The sequence below is a fragment of the Artibeus jamaicensis genome, unplaced genomic scaffold, assembly GCF_021234435.1.
Source record: "Artibeus jamaicensis isolate MK-2021 breed Jamaican fruit bat unplaced genomic scaffold, CSHL_Jam_final contig_76, whole genome shotgun sequence".
NCBI classification, from domain to species: domain Eukaryota; kingdom Metazoa; phylum Chordata; class Mammalia; order Chiroptera; family Phyllostomidae; genus Artibeus; species Artibeus jamaicensis.
The window spans coordinates 6,105,997-6,124,613 of NW_026521954.1; the positions used below are offsets into that span (position 1 = coordinate 6,105,997).

Sequence of the window (18,617 nt, forward strand, 5' to 3'; positions counted from 1 at the left end):
CTTGTTCAGTCCTCACAAAAAATCTGTGTGACTGGACACTTTTTTCCCCAAAATTACACGTGAGAGAATGGTCACGTGTGGGCCTACATACTCACGTAAATGAAAGAGTGTCACAAAGATTGGAGCTGTGCAGTGGAATAGATCTGAGGTTCAGATCTCTGCTTGAACCAGCTGTTGCGCTTTGGGCTGGTGGCTAAGTGTCCCTGATCCCTGGGTTCCCTGACATGTAAAGTATGAATAACAGTAATATTTAATGAAGGCTGTTGTGAGAATCAAAAGTGATAACTGATGTAAAGTATCCAGTATACAGACTGTTTGACACCTGGTGGTTATTCCAGAAACAGCAACTGTTAATAGGATCAGTAGTATCCCTGAGCTTGCAAGCAGTAGAAAGAATTATGTAACATGACATGTAAAGATAGTGCTGATTCTATAGTTAGTGTCTTTATGATATTATTGAGTGTGTTTTCTATGCTGTACATTACATCCCCATGACTTACTTTATAACTAAAAGTTTGTACCTCTCAGTCCCCTTTACCTTTTTTGCCCTTCTCCACACTTCCACTCCCTCCACCAACCCCCGGAAACTGTCAGTTTTCTCTCTCTATCTGTGAGTCTGTTTCTGTTTTGTTTGTTCGTTTTGTTTTGTTTTTTAGATTCCGTAAATAAATTCAAGTCATACAGCATTGTTTTACTATTTCTGACTTATTTCACTTGCATAATGCCCTCTAGGTTCTTCCATGTTTCCATAAATGGCAAGATTTTATTCTTTTTTATGGCTGAGAAATATTCCATTGTGTATACCTCATCATCTTTGTCCTTTCACGAACTGACGGACACCCAGGCTGATTCTGTGTCTTGGCTGTTGTCTGCAGTGCTGCAGTGAACACGGGGCTGCATGTGTTATTCCAAGAGTTAGCCTTCTCCTTTTCTTTGGGTGAATGCCCAGAAGTGGGGCTGCTGGGTCACGCAGCACTTCTGTACTGATTTCCATAGTGGCTGCATCAACTTCTACACCTACCGGCAGTGCACAGGGGTTCCTTTTCTTCACATCTGTACTAATACTTGTTATGTGTTGTTTTTTATATAATAGCCATTATGACAGGTGTGGAGTGATATGTTATTGCGGTTTTGATTTGCATTTCCCCGATGATTAGTAATGTCGGGCATCCTTTCCTGCATCTGTTGGCCATCCATATGTCTTTTTTGGAAAAAAATGTCTGTTCGGGTACTCTGCACATTACAGAAATGTTTTTTGATGTTGAGTTGTATGAGCACTTTATATATTTTGGCTATCAACCCTTCATTAGATATATGATTTGCAAATATTTTCTTCCTTTCAGCAAGTTGCTTCCCATTTTGCGGATAGTTTCCTTTGCTATGCAAAAAATGTTTTAGTTTGATATAGTCCCATTTGTTTATTTTTGCTATTATTGCCCTTTTCCTAGGAGACATATAAAAAATATTTCTAAGACTGACCTCAAAGACTTTATGGCCAATGTTGTCTTTTAGGAGTTTTATGGTTTCAGGTCTTACATGTAAGTCTTTAATCCATTTTTAGTTTCTTTTTGTATATGGTGTAAGAATGTGGTCTAGCTCTTTTTTTTTTTTTTTTTTTTGCATTTATCTGCCCTGTTTTCCCAACACTGTTTATTGAAGTGACTGTCTTTTGCCCATTGCATGTCCCTGCATGCATTGTCTCAGGTTAATTGACCATATAAGCATGGGTTAATTCCTGGGCTTCCTATTCTGCTCCATTGATCTTTGTGTCTCTTTGTGTTCTAGTGCGTGCTGTTTAATTGTTACAGCTTTGAAATGTAGATTGCAACCCAGGAGCATGAGACCTCCAACTTTGTTCTCCTTTCTCAAGGCTGCTTTGGTTATTTGAGGTCGTTTTTACTTTTGTGTATATTTGAGGATTATTTTTCTTTGTTTTATAAAAAGATCTAATTGTTACTGTATTTTTTCCCATTCATTTAGTCCCCTTACTTCCCCTCCCCACAGCAATCACCACACTGTTGTCCATGTCCGTAGTTCTTTTTTCCTTTTTGCTCAATCCCTCTTCTCCCTAACGGCTTCCTCCCTGACTAGCTATCATGTGCTCTCCATCAGTGAGTCTGTGCCCATTGTTCTACTTTTGGTGAAACATACCATTGGTATTTTGATAAGAATTTCACTGACTCTGTAGATTGCTTTGGGTAGCATGGACATTTTCTTGATACTAAGTCTTTCAGTTCATGAACACTATATATCATTCCATTTATTTGGGTCTTCTTTAGTTTTTGTCTTCAGTGTCTTACTGGTTAAATCTATTACCTGATATTTTCTTCTTTTTGATGGAGTTACAAATGGCATTTTTTTAAATTTCTCTTTCTGATAATTAGTTATGTATAGAAACACCACCAATTTCTGTATATTAATGTTCTATTCTGCAACTTTGCTGAACTCATTTAATCCAATAGATTTTTTTTAGTGGAGTCTTTAAGGTTTTACATATAAAGTATGTCACCTGGAAATGGTTTTACTTCTTCCTTTCTAATTGGATGTCTTTTTAAAATCTGATTACCATGGCTAGAACTTCAAATTAGAATTAGTCTTATTTTTAAAAACAGTTAACATGAATTACAGCCTCCATTAATAGAAGACAGTCATTTATGGGTTAATCAATAAATGAATTATAGCTTTGGGATATCACGGGCAATGAACTTTGCCAAAGTCTTTACAAAATTATTTGAAGAAAACAACACTTATGTAGGACAAAAGATTTTTCTCTGGTTTTATAAAAAGTTATATATTTTTTGCTGATACACTTACATGTATTTTCTGTGAATTACAGACCACCATAGAAATTCATAAGGTACTTCATCACTTGAGTATTTATTGAACATCCGTTATATATGTACCCAACACTCTACTGTGCACAGGGATATGTGTGTAAACACAAGGGAGATACATCTTTAAGATGTGTGCCCTAGCTGCTCTTGTTCATTCATTTATTCATTTATTTAGAATTGCCACCATCATTGATTTGCACCGATAAACATAAAATGCAGAACTGCATTACATCGTACTGAATAGTAAGCAAAAGCTGGTTATTTACATTGGAAGCAGAACTTTTGTTTTCTTTGGTGGACTGGGATTGTTGGTATGTTCTGGAACACTGTGGTCATAGCAGGGGAGACTAGTGTTAAGAAGGATATGATAGATTTGGTTGTCTTTATTTGTGACTTTATTACCAAGTAAGATATGGTTTGTGTGTGATTGTGATATTACGACATAATTCTTTCTTGAGCCATAATTCTATGGTTTGTCATGAGCATTCCTACTCTAACCAAAAATGAAGAGCTCATGTGCTGTGCGCTTCAAAGGGTTTGGAAGAGGTGGATGGACGCCCATTTGGCGATGCCCCTGGAAGGCTGCGCCGCCATCTTCCTGTGGCAGACTCTGTTCTTGCCGTTTGGCTACGCTGCCTTTAGTGTGCCGTGGAAAGGGTTCAATTTCGTTTTTCCCAGCATATGCTTCTGTTGTAACATTTTATTAAATGATTGGCATATTTTGATTAGCAAAAAATCTTTCCTATGGGGCTTTGATTGTAATTGTAAAATCTTGTTTTAGTTAACGCTGTGCTAAGAGCTTCTGATGAATTTAAAAATATGATTGCCTAAAACAAAATGTATACAGAGCGTATTTATCAAGGAAAAGTCTTTAAGATTTCATTAACTTCTTATTTTTTTCTATTATATTAACAGTAAATATATAAGATCGCTATATAATGTTTCTAATTGATGTTTTCACTGATAGTTAATGTATGTTTAGCTAATCTATGTGTATTATTTTCATATGTTCTCTGTAAATTTATATTTTATGGTTTTGTATCAACTATGAGAATATCAGCTATAAGTTTACTACTATTGATTAGAAATTATAATACAGTCATCTCTAGGGTTAATTTGTTATTAGTTGTTCCTAGAAAAAAGTAATTTTGCTACTCATTTTGTAATTATTTAATTGCATATGGAAATAGGCAGATTTCCATAAGCAAACCAGAATGTTAGCTAAATTCAAAAGAAGATAGTATAAGATACTGATTTGTTGTGTAGAAGGGTAGCATTATTTCTGAAATTTTATCTAAGGATACCATCTGTGAATTTTTTAAAATAGTTGAGGAGAAACCAAATGTTCCTGCACAGATTAATTTATATAGTAAATTGTATTATATATTTAATGATGTTCTAGGTGTCAGGGTCTCTTTTATGTAAATCTTAGTGCTGTTACCATGTACCATATGCTATGGCTACACTTACTGTTGCATACAGATCGTTTTAAATGAATTTTAAAAATTCGATAATTACATCAACAGGTACCTTACTATAATTTGATCTGGTTTCGTTCTTTTTGCAGAGCGCCCTCTTCACTACACAGAAAACGTGTTGGAGCAGGTGCTTCGCTGGAGTTCGTTAGCTGACCCTGGCTCCGCTTATCTCGTGGTGAAGCGATTCTTAACCCTCGACACAGTCAAACACTATAATGGTAGGTGCTGCCAATGCACACTGCAACCGCGATGGGAAGTTCAAGTGGTTCAGGGAATAATTATCGTGGCACAGGTGTTACTTGCAAACATTAAAGAGTAGAGATGAATAGCTGACTAGCACCGTCCAGCAGAAAGAAGAACATGCACACACACAGGGGACCCTGCACCGAGGCCAGGTTTCCTGGAGCCCAGCGCGGTGGCAATAGTTGGCTGACCTGATGGTCCCAAGGGAGAGTTTTGGAAGGAATGGTTTACGTTTTTAAGGGCTTTTTGCCATGCCTTCATGTTTGTCTAATTTTCAGATAGCTAGTAAACCTTCTTCCTACATTACCAAAGTTCTCTGAGTATTCAAGAAGTGTAAGTAATACAGGCTCTGAGACTGATTGCTTGTTATAATGCTCATTTTTAAAAGTATTGTATTTGTTTATTTTTAGACAGAGGGGAAGGGAGGGAGAAAGAGAGGGAGAAAAACATCAGTGTGTGGTTGCCTCTCACTCGACCCCCACTGGGGACTCAGCCTGCAACCCAGGTGTGTTCCCTGACTGGGAAGCGAACCAGTGACCCCCTGGTTTCCAGGCTGACACTCAGTTCACTGAGCCATATCAGCCAGGGCAATTCTCATTTTTGTGGATATTGGAGAACAAGTATAAAATAAAAATATTTCCAGTAAGGATATTTGCCACCCAGCTGGGAGAAGACATATATACCATGTCAGCTTAAATAAGAAATTAGCTAGCAGAAGGGGGCCATACAAGACAGTCTCTGAACTCGTATGAGTTATCAGAAAACTTTTATTTGGAAACTTTGACTCTTCTGTTGTGCTGCCATTGTCAGATTAGAAAAAGACTTTCTGCCAGCTCTGGATATAAAACAACTTCAAAAGCAAAGGATTCAGGTTTTATAAGATGGATTTTACTGCAACTTTAATAATTAATAATAATGATAGCCATTGTTACTTATTAATCATATATTAACTGAGCTCTATTAGTATATCATTATATGTTATATAACATTGTGATAACATATTAATCATTCACTGAACTCTGTGCACACCAAATGTCATTTAAACTTTTAAAAATATCCTTGTGAGTTATATTGTCATTTGAATTTTACAAATTGGCAGAAGCTCAGAGAAATGAAGTAACTTGCCCCACCCAGGGCATAGCTAATAAATACGGGGTTTGAGAAGATATTTGTCTTCTAATTATGAAAAAAAGGTGAGGATGTTAATACAGCTCATGAAAGCTGTAAACCTAGTACTTAGTATGATTGCAGGCTCTCTAGCCAACATCGTAGGTCAGTAAGTTCTAAATTGTACCATGGCCAATCTGATAAATTTCTGGCTTCCTGATGCTGTCTTAGCCGCTGGAACTATGGCAGACCGGGTGGCGAGTAAACCACAGAAGTTTGTTTCTCACAGTCTGGAGGCTGGGAGTCTGAGGTCAGGGTGCCAGCAGGGCTGTGCTCTGGCAAGAGCCCCGTCCAGGTTTCAGATTCTCAGTTTGTGTTGTCACATAGAGAGATGGCAGACCAGCTCTCTGCGAAGCACTCCCCCACTCGGGGGGCTCCCCGCTCCTCTGGCCCTCCCATTGGGAGGTCTTGGGGAACACAAGCATTCGGTCCTTAACACTGTTCATTACATCTTATACATCACATGAAAATATTTTCACAACGTGGGAGCAGTGTAACAACCTCTGTCATTCTTGTCTTACAAGTACCTAAACAAACAGAGCAGATACTGTTCTTTTTGTTGTGGAGATTTAGCCTTTTAGTGACCTCTATCTTATTTTCTTTGATACTTCTGCATATGATTTTGACCACCTGCCCTCAATACCTACGTTCATGTGAATTCAATATGCATCCACGTCAAAGAGCGGTGATTCTCAGGTGTGGGGCTGTTTTGTCCCCTGGGGGCCATTTGGCAATGTCCGGAGGCATTTCTGATCATCACAGCTGGTGGGGGGGGGGTGCTTCTGGTATTTGGTAGGAAGACGCCAGAGGGGCCACTAACCATCCTGCAGGTCTTCACAAAAAGGGGTTGGGCCCAAAATGCCAGTGGTGCTCATGCTGAGAATTTCTGATTGAGAAAATCTATGAAATCTGTTCTAGTTCTTAAATTCTGTATTCTTTCATTTCAACATTGAGATAAGGGAAAAGTGTTGAGCTTATGAACCAAGTGCTGTCAACATTATGGAACATATATAATATAGGCTCTCATGGTTTCTTTTACAAAATAAGTCAACTTTTCAAGTATATGTTTATTTTTCTGTTGAGAATTTTCCTTTTTCTTCTTCCAGTATTCCTCCAAATGTCTACTTCTTCCTGTTGTGAAATACTGAAACCCCACCTAGCCATAATATTTCAGCTTTTATTGGAATAGTAGTGGGCTGGCTATGTGAGTAAAAAGGACAAAAATAAGATCCTAAAAAGCTATGATATAAAGGAAGGCTTCGTGCAGCTGGGGTGAAGAGTAATCCAAACAAGGATACCATTAAGTGCTGCTGATCTTTGCAGTGGGGCAGGGGAAGCAAAGACTGAGCAGGTGGAGAACAATCACATATGAGTGAAATATCCATGCTGTTTAAAGACGGGAGGAAACAGCAGAGTGACACCCTGAGCGTTGGCCCTGCCCACAGACTGGTAGGAAGGCTGGGATTGCGGTGACGATGATGCCCCACACATTGTGCCTTCTTTCCGGGGCTGTGCGTGTGTGCTGCCGTGAAAGCCTCAAGCCTCCGCAAGGCCTAGATTAAGCGTTCTGCATAAAAACTAGAGAACCCAAGCAGTGGAAAGCAGGCCTGAAGGATAGTTTCAGGATTTGGGTAAAACCCCGGAGTAAAATGTCACTAACTTTTGTTACTCTAATATCGTCTTCATTTTTCTAACAGGTGGGAGCTGTCCATGCACTGTTCCTACCTCAGTTGGCCAGACCTTTGCACAACTGGTTGTAATGGCTACACTTCTTTCTACCAGCAAATTGTGTCATTGCATGAAAAAAAAATCAGGCTTTAGAGTAACACTGTCAGCAAGTACATTAATTAGACCATTTCATATTAGTAGTGATGTATTTTGGGTCAAAAATAGAAGTACCTACGGAGTAAATATTTAAAATACTTTTTTTTTTTAGTTTTCTAGCCAATAAGATTTTTTTTTTAAGATTTTATTTATTTATCTTTAGAGGGGAAGGGAAGGAGAGAGGGAGAGAAACATCAATGTATGGTTGTCTTTCATGTGTCCCCTGCTGAGAATTGGCCTGCAGGGAACTGGTCTGCAACCCAGGCATGTGCCCTGACTGGGAATCGAACCGCGATTGTCTGATTCGCAGGCCCGTGCTCAATCCACTGAGCTACAGCAGCCAGGGCTCCAGTAAGATTTTTTACAAATGTTTTTAATTAGAGCTTGATTTACATTTAGACTGTCAAATCAAAGTGATCTCTTTGATTTTGGTCTGTTCTACATCTGTGTGAATTTAGGAATATCCTTTTAAACCAACTTTGGCCTTCTGTTTGTTTTTTTAATGCCGTTCTTAAATCATGATTTTTCCCGCTATTGTGTCTTACAGCAACATGATGCTTGTCAGTCCTTTTTGTGGATATACTTTGTGTTAGATTTTAGGTTGTGTAGATATTCAGTCCACTCTGTCTCTGTCCTGGCAAATGTCTCCTAAATCAATCACAGTGACCACCTGCTCCAGAATTACTGCTTCTTTCAGCACATCCACCACTCCTTAAAATTGGGATCTAAAAATGAAAGTAAATCAAACGTGATTTTTCTGTCAGTTTGTTAGAAAAATTGGAGTATCTTAGATGTGCATTGCTCTTCACAGCAGAAGGGGAACCACGTTAAAGATTTCTTTCATTTAGGATTTTCTTTTTGTATCCTGGAGCCGAGTGGAAATTAGTCAAGTTTGAAACAAGGGTGGTTGGTTGCAACTGCATTTCTCTTAGTAACATACATCGAATGTGTTAATATTTTATGAAACATAAAATAGAAAACTCCCAGAGCACAAAAGCCCTGGACTGGAAGGTTTCATAGGGGCATTATACCAAACATTTAAGGTAGAACTAACACATATCCTTTCAGACTATTCCAAAAAACTTCAAGAAGAAAGACTCCCAAACTTTTTTATGAGGCTAGTGCCATCCTAATTCCAAAACCAGATAAAGATGACAAAGACAGAAAACTACAGACCGATACCTGTGATGAACATGGATGCTAAAATCCTCAACAAAATATTGGCAATTCAAATTCAGCAATACATTAGAAAGATCATACACCATAATCTAGTGGGATTCATCCCAGGGATGCAAGGATGGTACAGTATTCATAAATCAGTAAATGTAATATGCCATATAAGCAAAATGAAGGACAGAAATCATAATTGTATCAATAGATTCTGAAAAAGCATTTGATAAAATCCAGCACCCATTTATGATAAAAACATTCAGCAAAAGGGGAATAGAGTTAGCATACCTCAATGTAATAAAAGCTATATATGAGAAACCTACAGCCAAAATTACACTCAATGGGCAGAAGCCTAAAAGCTTTCCCATTAAGATCAGGAACAGTAAGGATGTCTGCTTTCATCACTCTTATTCAACACAGTATTGGAAGTTCTAGCCACAGTGATCAGACAAGAAAAAAGAAAGAAAAGACATCCAAATTGGAAAGGAGGAAATAAAACTATCATCATCACAAATGACATGATAATGTACATAGAAAAACCTAGAGTTTTTACCGAAAAACTACTTAATCTAATAAGTGAATTTGGCAATATAGCAGAATATGAAGTCAATATTCAGAAATTGATAGCATTTTTGTACACCAATGATGAAATATCAGAAAGAAAAACTAGGAAAAAAAAACCCATTTGCTATAACAACAAGGAAAAAGAAGTACTTAGGAATAAATTTAACCAAGGAGGTAAAAGACCTGTACATGGAAAACTGTTAACATTAGAGAAAGAAATTAAGGAAGACACAAATAAATATACCATCTTCATGGACTAGAAGAATTAACATTGTTAATATGTTCATACTACCCAAAGCAATGTATAAATTCAGCACAATTCTTATTAAAAGGAATTCCAGTGGCATGTTTCACAGATTTATAACAGGTATTTCAAAAATTTATATGAAACCAAAAAAGATCCTAAATAGCCTCAGCAATCTTGAGAAAGAAGAACTAAGTAGGAAGGATCACAATACCTGATATAAAACTATACTACAAGGCCACTGTAATCAAAACAGTCTGGTTCTGACATAAAAACAGACACATAGATCAATGGAACAAAATAGAGAACCCAGAAATAAACCCAAGTTTCTATGGTCAATTAATAATTTGAAAAATGGGGCAAAAGCATAAAATGGGATAAAAATAGCCTAGTTAATAAATGGTGTTGGGAGAACTGGAAGGGTACATGCAAAAAAAAAAATGAAACTAGACCACCAACTTACACTGTAAACTAGATTAAACTCAAAATGGATAAAAGAGTTAAATACAAGTTGTGACACCATTAAAGTTCTAGAGGAAAAAATAGGAATTTTCAGATATCCCATGTAGCAATATTTTTGCTGCTATATCTCCTAGGGCAAGGGAAGTAAAGAAAAATATACAAGTGGGACTTGTACAAGAAATATACAAGAAAAATATACATCAAATTAAAAAGCTTCTACATTGCTAAGGAAACCATCATCAAAATGGAAAGGGAACCGACTGCATGGGAGAACACGTTTGCCAATAATACATGGGACCCTTGTCCAATCTCTAAAATATATAAAGAACACATAGGACTCAGCACAAGGAAAACAAACACTCCACTTAAAAAAATTGGGCAAAGGACCTGAATGGACACTTCTCAAAGGAGGACATACAGATGAGCCCATAGACATATAAAAAGATGCTCAATATCACTAGCTATCAGGGAAATGCAAGTTAAAACCACAATGAGATATCACCTCAAACCTGCCAGAATGGCTACCATTTATACGTCAACAAGCAACAAGTAATGGCAAAGATATGGAGGAAAGGGAACTCTAGTGCACTGTTGGTGGGAATGCAGACTGGTATAGCCACTGTGGAAAACAGTATGGAATTTCCTCAAAAAACTAAAAAATGGACCTGCCTTTTGACTAAGCAATTCCACTGCTGGGAATATGCCCTAAAAATCCCAAATCACCAATTCAAAAGAACCTATGCACCCCATGTTCATAGCAATGCTATTTACAATAGCCAAGTGCTAGAAACAGCCTAAGTGCCCATCAGTAAATGAGTGGATCAAAAACCATGGTACATTTACACAATGGAATTCTGTGCAGCAGAAAGGAAGCACTCCTACCTTTTGTGACAGCATGGATGGAACTAGAGAATATTATGCTGAGTGAAATGAGTCATTTGGTGAAAGACAAATATCGTATAATCTCACCTATAAAAGGAATATAATGAACAAAATACACTAAAGGACAAATAGAACCACAGACATGTAAACATAGAACAAACTGAAAGCTAACAGATGGGTGTGGAGAGGGGGGATAATGGTGGAAAGACAGGGAAGGGACTAGACAAAGAACAGGTATGAATGACCCAGGGACATGGACAACAGTGTGGGAATTGACTGTGGTAGAGGGGTGTGGATGGGTGGAGGAGGGCAAAGAGGAAAAATTGGGACAACTGTAATAGAATAACAATAAAAATACAAAAGAAAAAAACACAGTAGCAATACCACATCCTTTGCCCTCTGTCCCCTCATACTTGACACCTAGTTGCCACAACTTTTACTGTCTCTCCACTTATATTTATTCCAACTCCATATTTACAGACATATACACAAGTTGCATTTCATTAATTGTGTGATAATATTTTTTTAACTTTATGTAATGAATTCTAAGCCTACACCTTTGGTTGACATTGTTTTTACCACCTTCTTGCTAAATGAAGAATTTTTATCAAATAAGTTGGGAGGTTTATGAGTTTTAATTTTCTCAGTTTTGTCACTTTATCTGAACAGTTTAAAATGGAGACATCACAGTAGGAATGGATGTAGAATCAGCTAGCACTTGATTTCTGTCCATTCATTTAAGGTAATGAGGTAACACACTTCACATGTTAGGAGTGCACTAGAGCAAATGGATTTTCTGTTGCCTCGACTTAAAAATCAATTCTGTGCTTTTCAAAAGCAGCATTTGATTTCTTAGAAACATTCTGTACCATTGTCATTATTGTAATGAGGGGTTAACTAACTTGAAAAGAAAGATAACAGTCCTCAAATGTCTTTTCTCTTCCATGGGTTATGACTGAGGCATTGAGATAGGGGAATACAACTTCATTAAAATTTCTATTTAGACCTTGTCATAGCTAATCTTATTAGACCACATTTTATCATTATCTTTTATGTTGAGTTGTTTCAATGTCTCTACCACAAGCAAAGCATAAATTGATAGCTTCTATAAGGTTCCAGAATAAATAATTTTACATTGCTGAAGTCTTATTCTTAAGTGCTAAAGTTCTTTTTAAAAAATACCCCAGTAATTGAATGCGACATATGAAAATCAAATTTTAATGATCTCAATGGGGAAGAAATACTTTTAAGATACATGTAACTCAAATTCAGATCTCTGTGGGTTTCTAAATTTAGGTTGCTGCATGTGACAGATGCTTTAGAATTCAATTTGCATTAGAATCAAATAGTTCAAAATACAGCTGCTTCTGGCAAGTTGAGACCTGGAAAGCTGAGCCATCCACCACCAACTGACTTGAGAAACTTTCAGCAGAAATAGTATGAGTCTGTAAATCATAATCTGGCTAAAATAACTTACATTCCACTTCCATCAGAACTTTTTAAGACCAAAGATGCTTAAAAGTTGATGGTAAAACCTTTTCCACTTCAAGAGGAGGTATTTTGGAGGGACTTGATGATGGTCTCTGATATTCACTATACAGGATGGATGTCCTGACTTCTAATACTATACTTTGGTACTGAGAAAACCAGTTGATAAGTGTCTGTTAGCTCTCTCTTTTTGTGCAGGAATCTGTGGAAAGCATTGTCTTTAAGCTTTAAAGATATCTTCAAAGCATAATCTTTACCCCCCACACAGAAAGAAAATGTAAATTTATGAAGAGTATTTAAATATACATATAAATACTAATAACAAGTTATCAGTGACTGCTGTAGACCAGGGTGCCTGTCCTTTCAAGCACAGAGAAAGTGGTTCAGCCAGGTGGTCGTTGACATCTTTTCTAACACTGAATGCCCTTCATTCAAGGAAATAGCATTTCCTGTTTTGTTTTTCTTATATGTCTTGTTCTTCTGTTATAAGATTCTATCTTAAACTCTTTAAAAATATAAATAGAAAAGCACTTTGTAATTGAGGAAATTACTGATAAAATTTCATAAAACTGCAGACTCACTTTTGCTGGGTCATTAGGGAATGCCGTCTAAAGGAAATTAGCGTTGTATTATTACAGAGACAGCTGTGAGTCCTCAGTTTCTTCCTTTGGATGCTTCCTGAGTCATTAAGGAAGACAGTATAGAAGTTACTGTTTGGGGGGACATAGGGGTAGGGTCACTCTGAATTCCAGTTTGAATGTGTTGGGTTTTAGCTGTCTGTGAATTGTGTCCAAGGGCAGATGTTTAGAAGGGAACCGAGGAAGCTACGGAGGGCATTGCATGGAACATGGCTTTAGCCTTGAGGGCATACGAGATCATGCAGCTGACTTGTTAAACTTAAGAACATTAGCCCTGACCTGTATGGCTCAGTTGGTATGTCATAGTCCCACTGAGCAAAAGGTGTCCGGTCTGATTCCCGGTCAGGGCACACGCCTGGGTCGCAGGTTCGGCCCTCTATATGAGAGGCCTCCAATCAACGTTTCTCTCTTGCATCGATGTTTCTCTCCCTGTCTTTCTCCCTCCCTTCCCCTCAAAATAAATAAATAAATAAAAATTATTTTTAAGAAAATAACATTAGAGAGCTGGGCATAGAATTAATATTTGCACTTAAGGGATGGATGTATTGAGATGACTAGTGTGTGAAGGAACAATCAGAAAGGGTGCAATAAAACATCAAAGGATACGTTTTAGGAAAAATGGTGCTTAACCTTGTAAACTGGTGAATGAGGTCAGGAAAGGCACCTGGGCATGTACTGGTATTGTGGTAATGGTGGTGATCATGATAATTGTAACCATTATTTAGAAGTGCCTCAATATAAAAGACCCAGTTCTACGTTAGTTACTAAGAGACCTGAGCTGTGATTCTAAGTAGTTGCTTCCTGACCTTGTAGCATAACCCTTGTGAGCCACAGTTTTCTCACTTATTAAATGAGATGATATAATCTGTACTCCCTACTTCAGAAAGTTGCAAATCACATGAGATAAAAATATGTGAACAACTGTACTTGAACAACGATTAAAAAAATAAAATAGACATTTTTAAAAATCTAAAATGTAACCCTAGTTTTATATAATGTTTACTTTTTTCTTGATCTCCCAGTTGTATTAGAAAATGTCTTCAAGTCTTTCAGTTGGGAAAAGGTTATTTTGAATTTAAAGAGAAGTCATTTAGGTACGAAATATCATTTAAAATATTTTCTGTGGAAATGAATATTCATGAATTGTGCCAGAGGGCAATTTTAGCAGTATGTTATTCAGAAATAATTTTAAAGTCACAAACTACCTAAAAATAACCATACTTTAGTATGACAGAGTGATTGAAAGAATATTGTCTGTGGCCAGAGCTGTGTATTGTGGGGACTATTGGGCTTTGTTAGTCACCTTGGTTTGCTTGCGGTCAGGATCCCTGATGTGGTTAACCCCGGGAACTTCTGCTTGCAGGCAGTCATTCCATGCTTACATTTGTGTTGTGAGGAACTATTTCTACTTTTTAAAATAAATTGTTTCTTATGCTAATTTTAATTGTAAACATCTGCTCAATATTCTCTGTGTAAGTAAGGTTTTCCCCAAACCAAGGGATTATTGGGTTGAAGACTAAGAGTTCTCTCTAAAACCATTCATTACTCTATGAACTTCAGAAACTATGCATAAAGATTTTTAAATTGTATCACCTTAACACCAAATGATGGCTAAAGCTCCCAGTCGTGCTGCAGTGCCCCACTCTGCGTCATTTGGGGCTGTCGTCTAGTAGGAGGGCCACAGCAGCCTGCAGGACGGGGGTCAGTGCCGTTTCCCGGAAGGATGGCCATGGCCGCATCGGGGCTGTTTGGCCTCAGCGCTCTGTGCGCTGCCCTTCAGTCTCAGGCGGGCCGCGGGTCACCGTCTGAGTTACACGGAGAAAGTTTTAGACTGCAGGGTATATTGATGAATTTATACAAGTACAAATTTGGCATTCTTACCAAAAAGTGTTTTCTTCATCAAATGGGTTGAAATGATTGGTCTGTGTGGGGCAATGGCAGTATTGCACGTGAGGTGTAATTGATGTTAAGGGCTCCACCTTAGCCATTTTGTCTTTTTTAGCCTTTCCTGTTTCACTTCAGCGGGAATTTCTTTAATTCCTTAAAAATTCCTGGATTGCTGTGTCAGAATTCCAGTAGAGGTTCTTCTATTTACGTGTGTATTTGCATTGCTTTTACAAGTGCTGTTTAAAATCTATATAATGCAAGCTGATTGTGTAACTGTAAGTTGCCTAGGATCCACACTGTGTGTGTGTGTGCATGTGTGGTGAGTTTATATATGTGAATAGATAGGTACTATTAACATATGGTCAAATTAATTTTACTAATATATCTTATCTAAACCTACCTTTCCAAAATATATCATTTCAACATGGAATCAACATCGCAAAATTATGAAATTTTTACTTTTTTATACTTTCTTCAAAATCTGATCTGTATTTTATACTCACAGCACATCTCATTTGAGACTCACCATATATATTTTAAGTGCTAATGGGACAGTGTAGGCAGGCCTCTAGATTATAAATAGATATAAATAGATCTAGACAGTGGGTCTGTGACTTGTTCAACACACCTGGGACATATGGTATTCCCAGAAATTAACCATAGGTTTCTTGATGGTGGGAGGCAAGTTATTCTTTCATAATACCAAAGCTGGAAGTATATCTATTTCACATAAATGAAAATGTACCCAATTTACAGAAGTGCTATGCTTTACAGAGAGAATGGCCCTGGGAAGTATCAAAGAGGGAACCCTGAAAATCAAAGAAGAGCCATCTAAAATACTGTCTGGAAACAAATTTCAAGATCGGTATAGTGTTTTACGAGATGGATATCTCTTTCTTTACAAGGACCAGAAGGTATTTGTATAAGTAGCATTTGATTTTTTGTGTGGGTATTCACATTTATAATTTTATACCTCTCTCAGCCCTTTGTCTTGGAAGTCAAGACCTAGAGTAAATAAATAATATGCATAGTAAGCTGATGATTTCTTTCAACCCCTGAGATATGCCATTAATGTACTCAGTAACACAGTGGAGAACTCCATATATGGCCTTTCTGAGCACCTCACATGTTTTAGGGCAGAGAATGACTTCGGTCCTAAAGAGAAGTCTAATATGTGTTACATAAACTAGCATATAAATCAGCATCTCAGTCAAGTTGACTGAGAGTTACGCGTCACGCCCTAAACACAGGTGGCAAACACAAGACCCGAGGGCCGAAACCGGCCCCCGACCTCGTTTTATCTGGCCTGGGACCTTGTTTCTACCTGGTGGCGGTGCCAAGCTCTGACTTACCTGTTGAGGAGTAGTTGCGTTACTAAAATTACATGTGGCCCTTTGCCCGCAACTGGGAGGCCGATATGGCCCCCAGTGAAAATGAGTTTGACACCCCTGCCCTAAGGCAAAAGCGGCCTGAGTTTAGCTCATGGAAATGAATAAATGCAAATTAAAACCCTGAGGTACTATCTTATCTTTAATTTGACTAGAATCAACTAAAATCATAAGAACAACTACACCTAATGTTGACAAGGATGTTGATTAACTGAAAGGCCCAAATTGTTGATGGAATGGTAAAATCACACAATCACCGTGTAGAAATGTTTGGCAGTCTAATTTAGATACATTTATTTGTACATCCACCCCATGACCCAGCAACTCTGTTCCTAGGTACTATGGCCACAAAAGTACTTGTTCAAGAATGTTCATAAGTAGCTTTATTCATAAAAGCTGCAACCTGGAAATATTCCAGGTGATCGTCAGTGTAAGAGTGATAAATTCATACAGTGGAATGCTACTCAGCAGTAAAATAAGTGTGAATACTTACTGTGTGCAGCACATGGAGCGCCCTTTAAATCCCTGTTGAGTAAAAGGAGCTCCACACAACGTAGTGCCCTATGGGTGTGTTGTAAGAAAGCTAAGATTTGGCAAAACCATTCGTGGTGATGGGCGTCTGCCTGGAGTATAGAGGACGTTTGCTGTAGAATTGTGAAGAGTCAGTAGGATACTTCCTAGGATGATAGAAGTAAAAAAGGGTGGAGGTCACATGGGTGCCTGCAGTGTCATCTCTACTTTCTTAAGATTCTAGAAATACCCATGCAGTTATTTCAAATGCTGAGTGACAGCAGGACCTAGAGACACCTTTTTTTGCGTTGAATTTTAAAATTCACTTGAGCTAAGCATATGCTCTGTTTTGGCGACACACGAAGAAAGACCAGCTATAACATCTGCTAATATGTGATGAAGAGAGAGTCGTTAGGCAGCTTTCCAGAGCTCTGTGGCCCCATTTCTGGGGAGCATCTGCTTAGCTCGCCACACTCTTTGACCACTTTCCTGTATGTTTCTCTAGCAGTGAAGCCTCCCTGGATGGCCATGAACAGATCTTGGTAGTTTTCCTCCTTTGCCTTTGTGTCCCCTATTCGCTTCCTTCAAGGAGAGTGGAATGTCCAGGCAGGAGGGTGGCAGGACAGCATTGAATCCGCAGCACTCGTCCCTCCATTCAGAGGGATGCTAGACTCCCCCTGTGTCGGTCCATCTGATGGAGCCAGCAGGGGGTCCGTGTGGGTACCAAGTTACTGTTTCCTGTCCTCCTCCAGTGTTTCCAGTAGAGGAAGTGTTTCATTACATACCATTTTGTTTTCCTTACAGAGTAGCAAACCCGACAAAATGTTTTCGCTCAGTTCAATGAAGTTTTATCTTGGAGTGAAAAAGAAAATGAAACCTCCAACCAGGTAAAGCTTGAAAGAAAAGGGTGATTGAAAAGTGATGGGAAAGTACGCCTATTCAAGGAATTAGGGACCGGTGGCGTTAGCCTCACTTTTTATAAACTAAGCTTCAGATAAGTTTTTTAAGTAGCTAGATCAAGAGAACATGCAGATAGGGGGGGATGATGTTCCCACTAAAGGCAAGCTCTGGGGGATTAAATATCTCCATGCATCCAGAAATCCCCAGAAGGCCCCGTCCACTGGGGAACACATGCATTGCCCCGCAGCCCGTTCCTTGCACAGTCACAGGCTGGGGGCAGAAGGAATGTTCCAAGCAGGTCTACCCACAGGAAGGTGGACGGCTGCCCTCCACCTCCTCATGCTCCGCTTTTAGAACGTCTTGTTCCTCCTGCTCTGTAATTTCCCCCTTTGCTTTCCCAAATTTGGAAGTAAATGCACAGCACAGAGATGGCAGAGAGGAAGTGCAGTCCAGTTAAACACTGTTCCCTTTAACTCTTGACTCAACCCAGTGTTGGCTTTGCACTGTACTTTCTTACCATCAATTTGATTAGCTAATTAATGTTTGTGCTTATACTCTTAATTTCATGAAACATTATTTTAATGAACTGTATATGATTTGAGATTCTGAAAATTTTCTCACTTTCACCACCATGCTTAATTTATAAGCCCAGCACATATAGATGCCTGTGTTGGAATTGGCACATTCTTTAATTCCTCACACTATGAGCAGGTCAGATGTATAGCATCGTATTTTGGCCGTTTTCCAGGACATCCGGTTTTGCTCAGTCCAGACTGTCTTCTGGGAGATTCCCCCACTGCCCCATAACATCATAGGCTCCTTCCCTCTGTCTCCCTGCAACATAAGTAAATTCGTAGCCAAATTCCTCAACATTTATCATTTCTCTCTCGATAAATCATACCCATTGAATCATCACTTGTGGGTGTCAGTTGTTATGC

At 38.4% G+C, this 18,617-nt stretch overlaps 1 protein-coding gene across 5 annotated transcripts in view; it reads left to right on the forward strand.

The window, feature by feature from the left end:
- ARAP2 (ArfGAP with RhoGAP domain, ankyrin repeat and PH domain 2) overlaps positions 1 to 18,617 on the forward strand; it is a 162,196-nt gene that overhangs the window by 132,372 nt on the left and 11,207 nt on the right. For all 5 annotated transcript variants that reach the window (XM_053672327.1, XM_053672326.1, XM_053672330.1 and 2 more), the window contains 3 exons: positions 4,402 to 4,530; positions 15,656 to 15,795; positions 17,584 to 17,666. In XM_053672327.1, the coding sequence (XP_053528302.1) occupies positions 4,402 to 4,530; positions 15,656 to 15,795; positions 17,584 to 17,666 (352 nt within the window). The remainder of the gene's footprint in view (positions 1 to 4,401; positions 4,531 to 15,655; positions 15,796 to 17,583; positions 17,667 to 18,617) is intronic.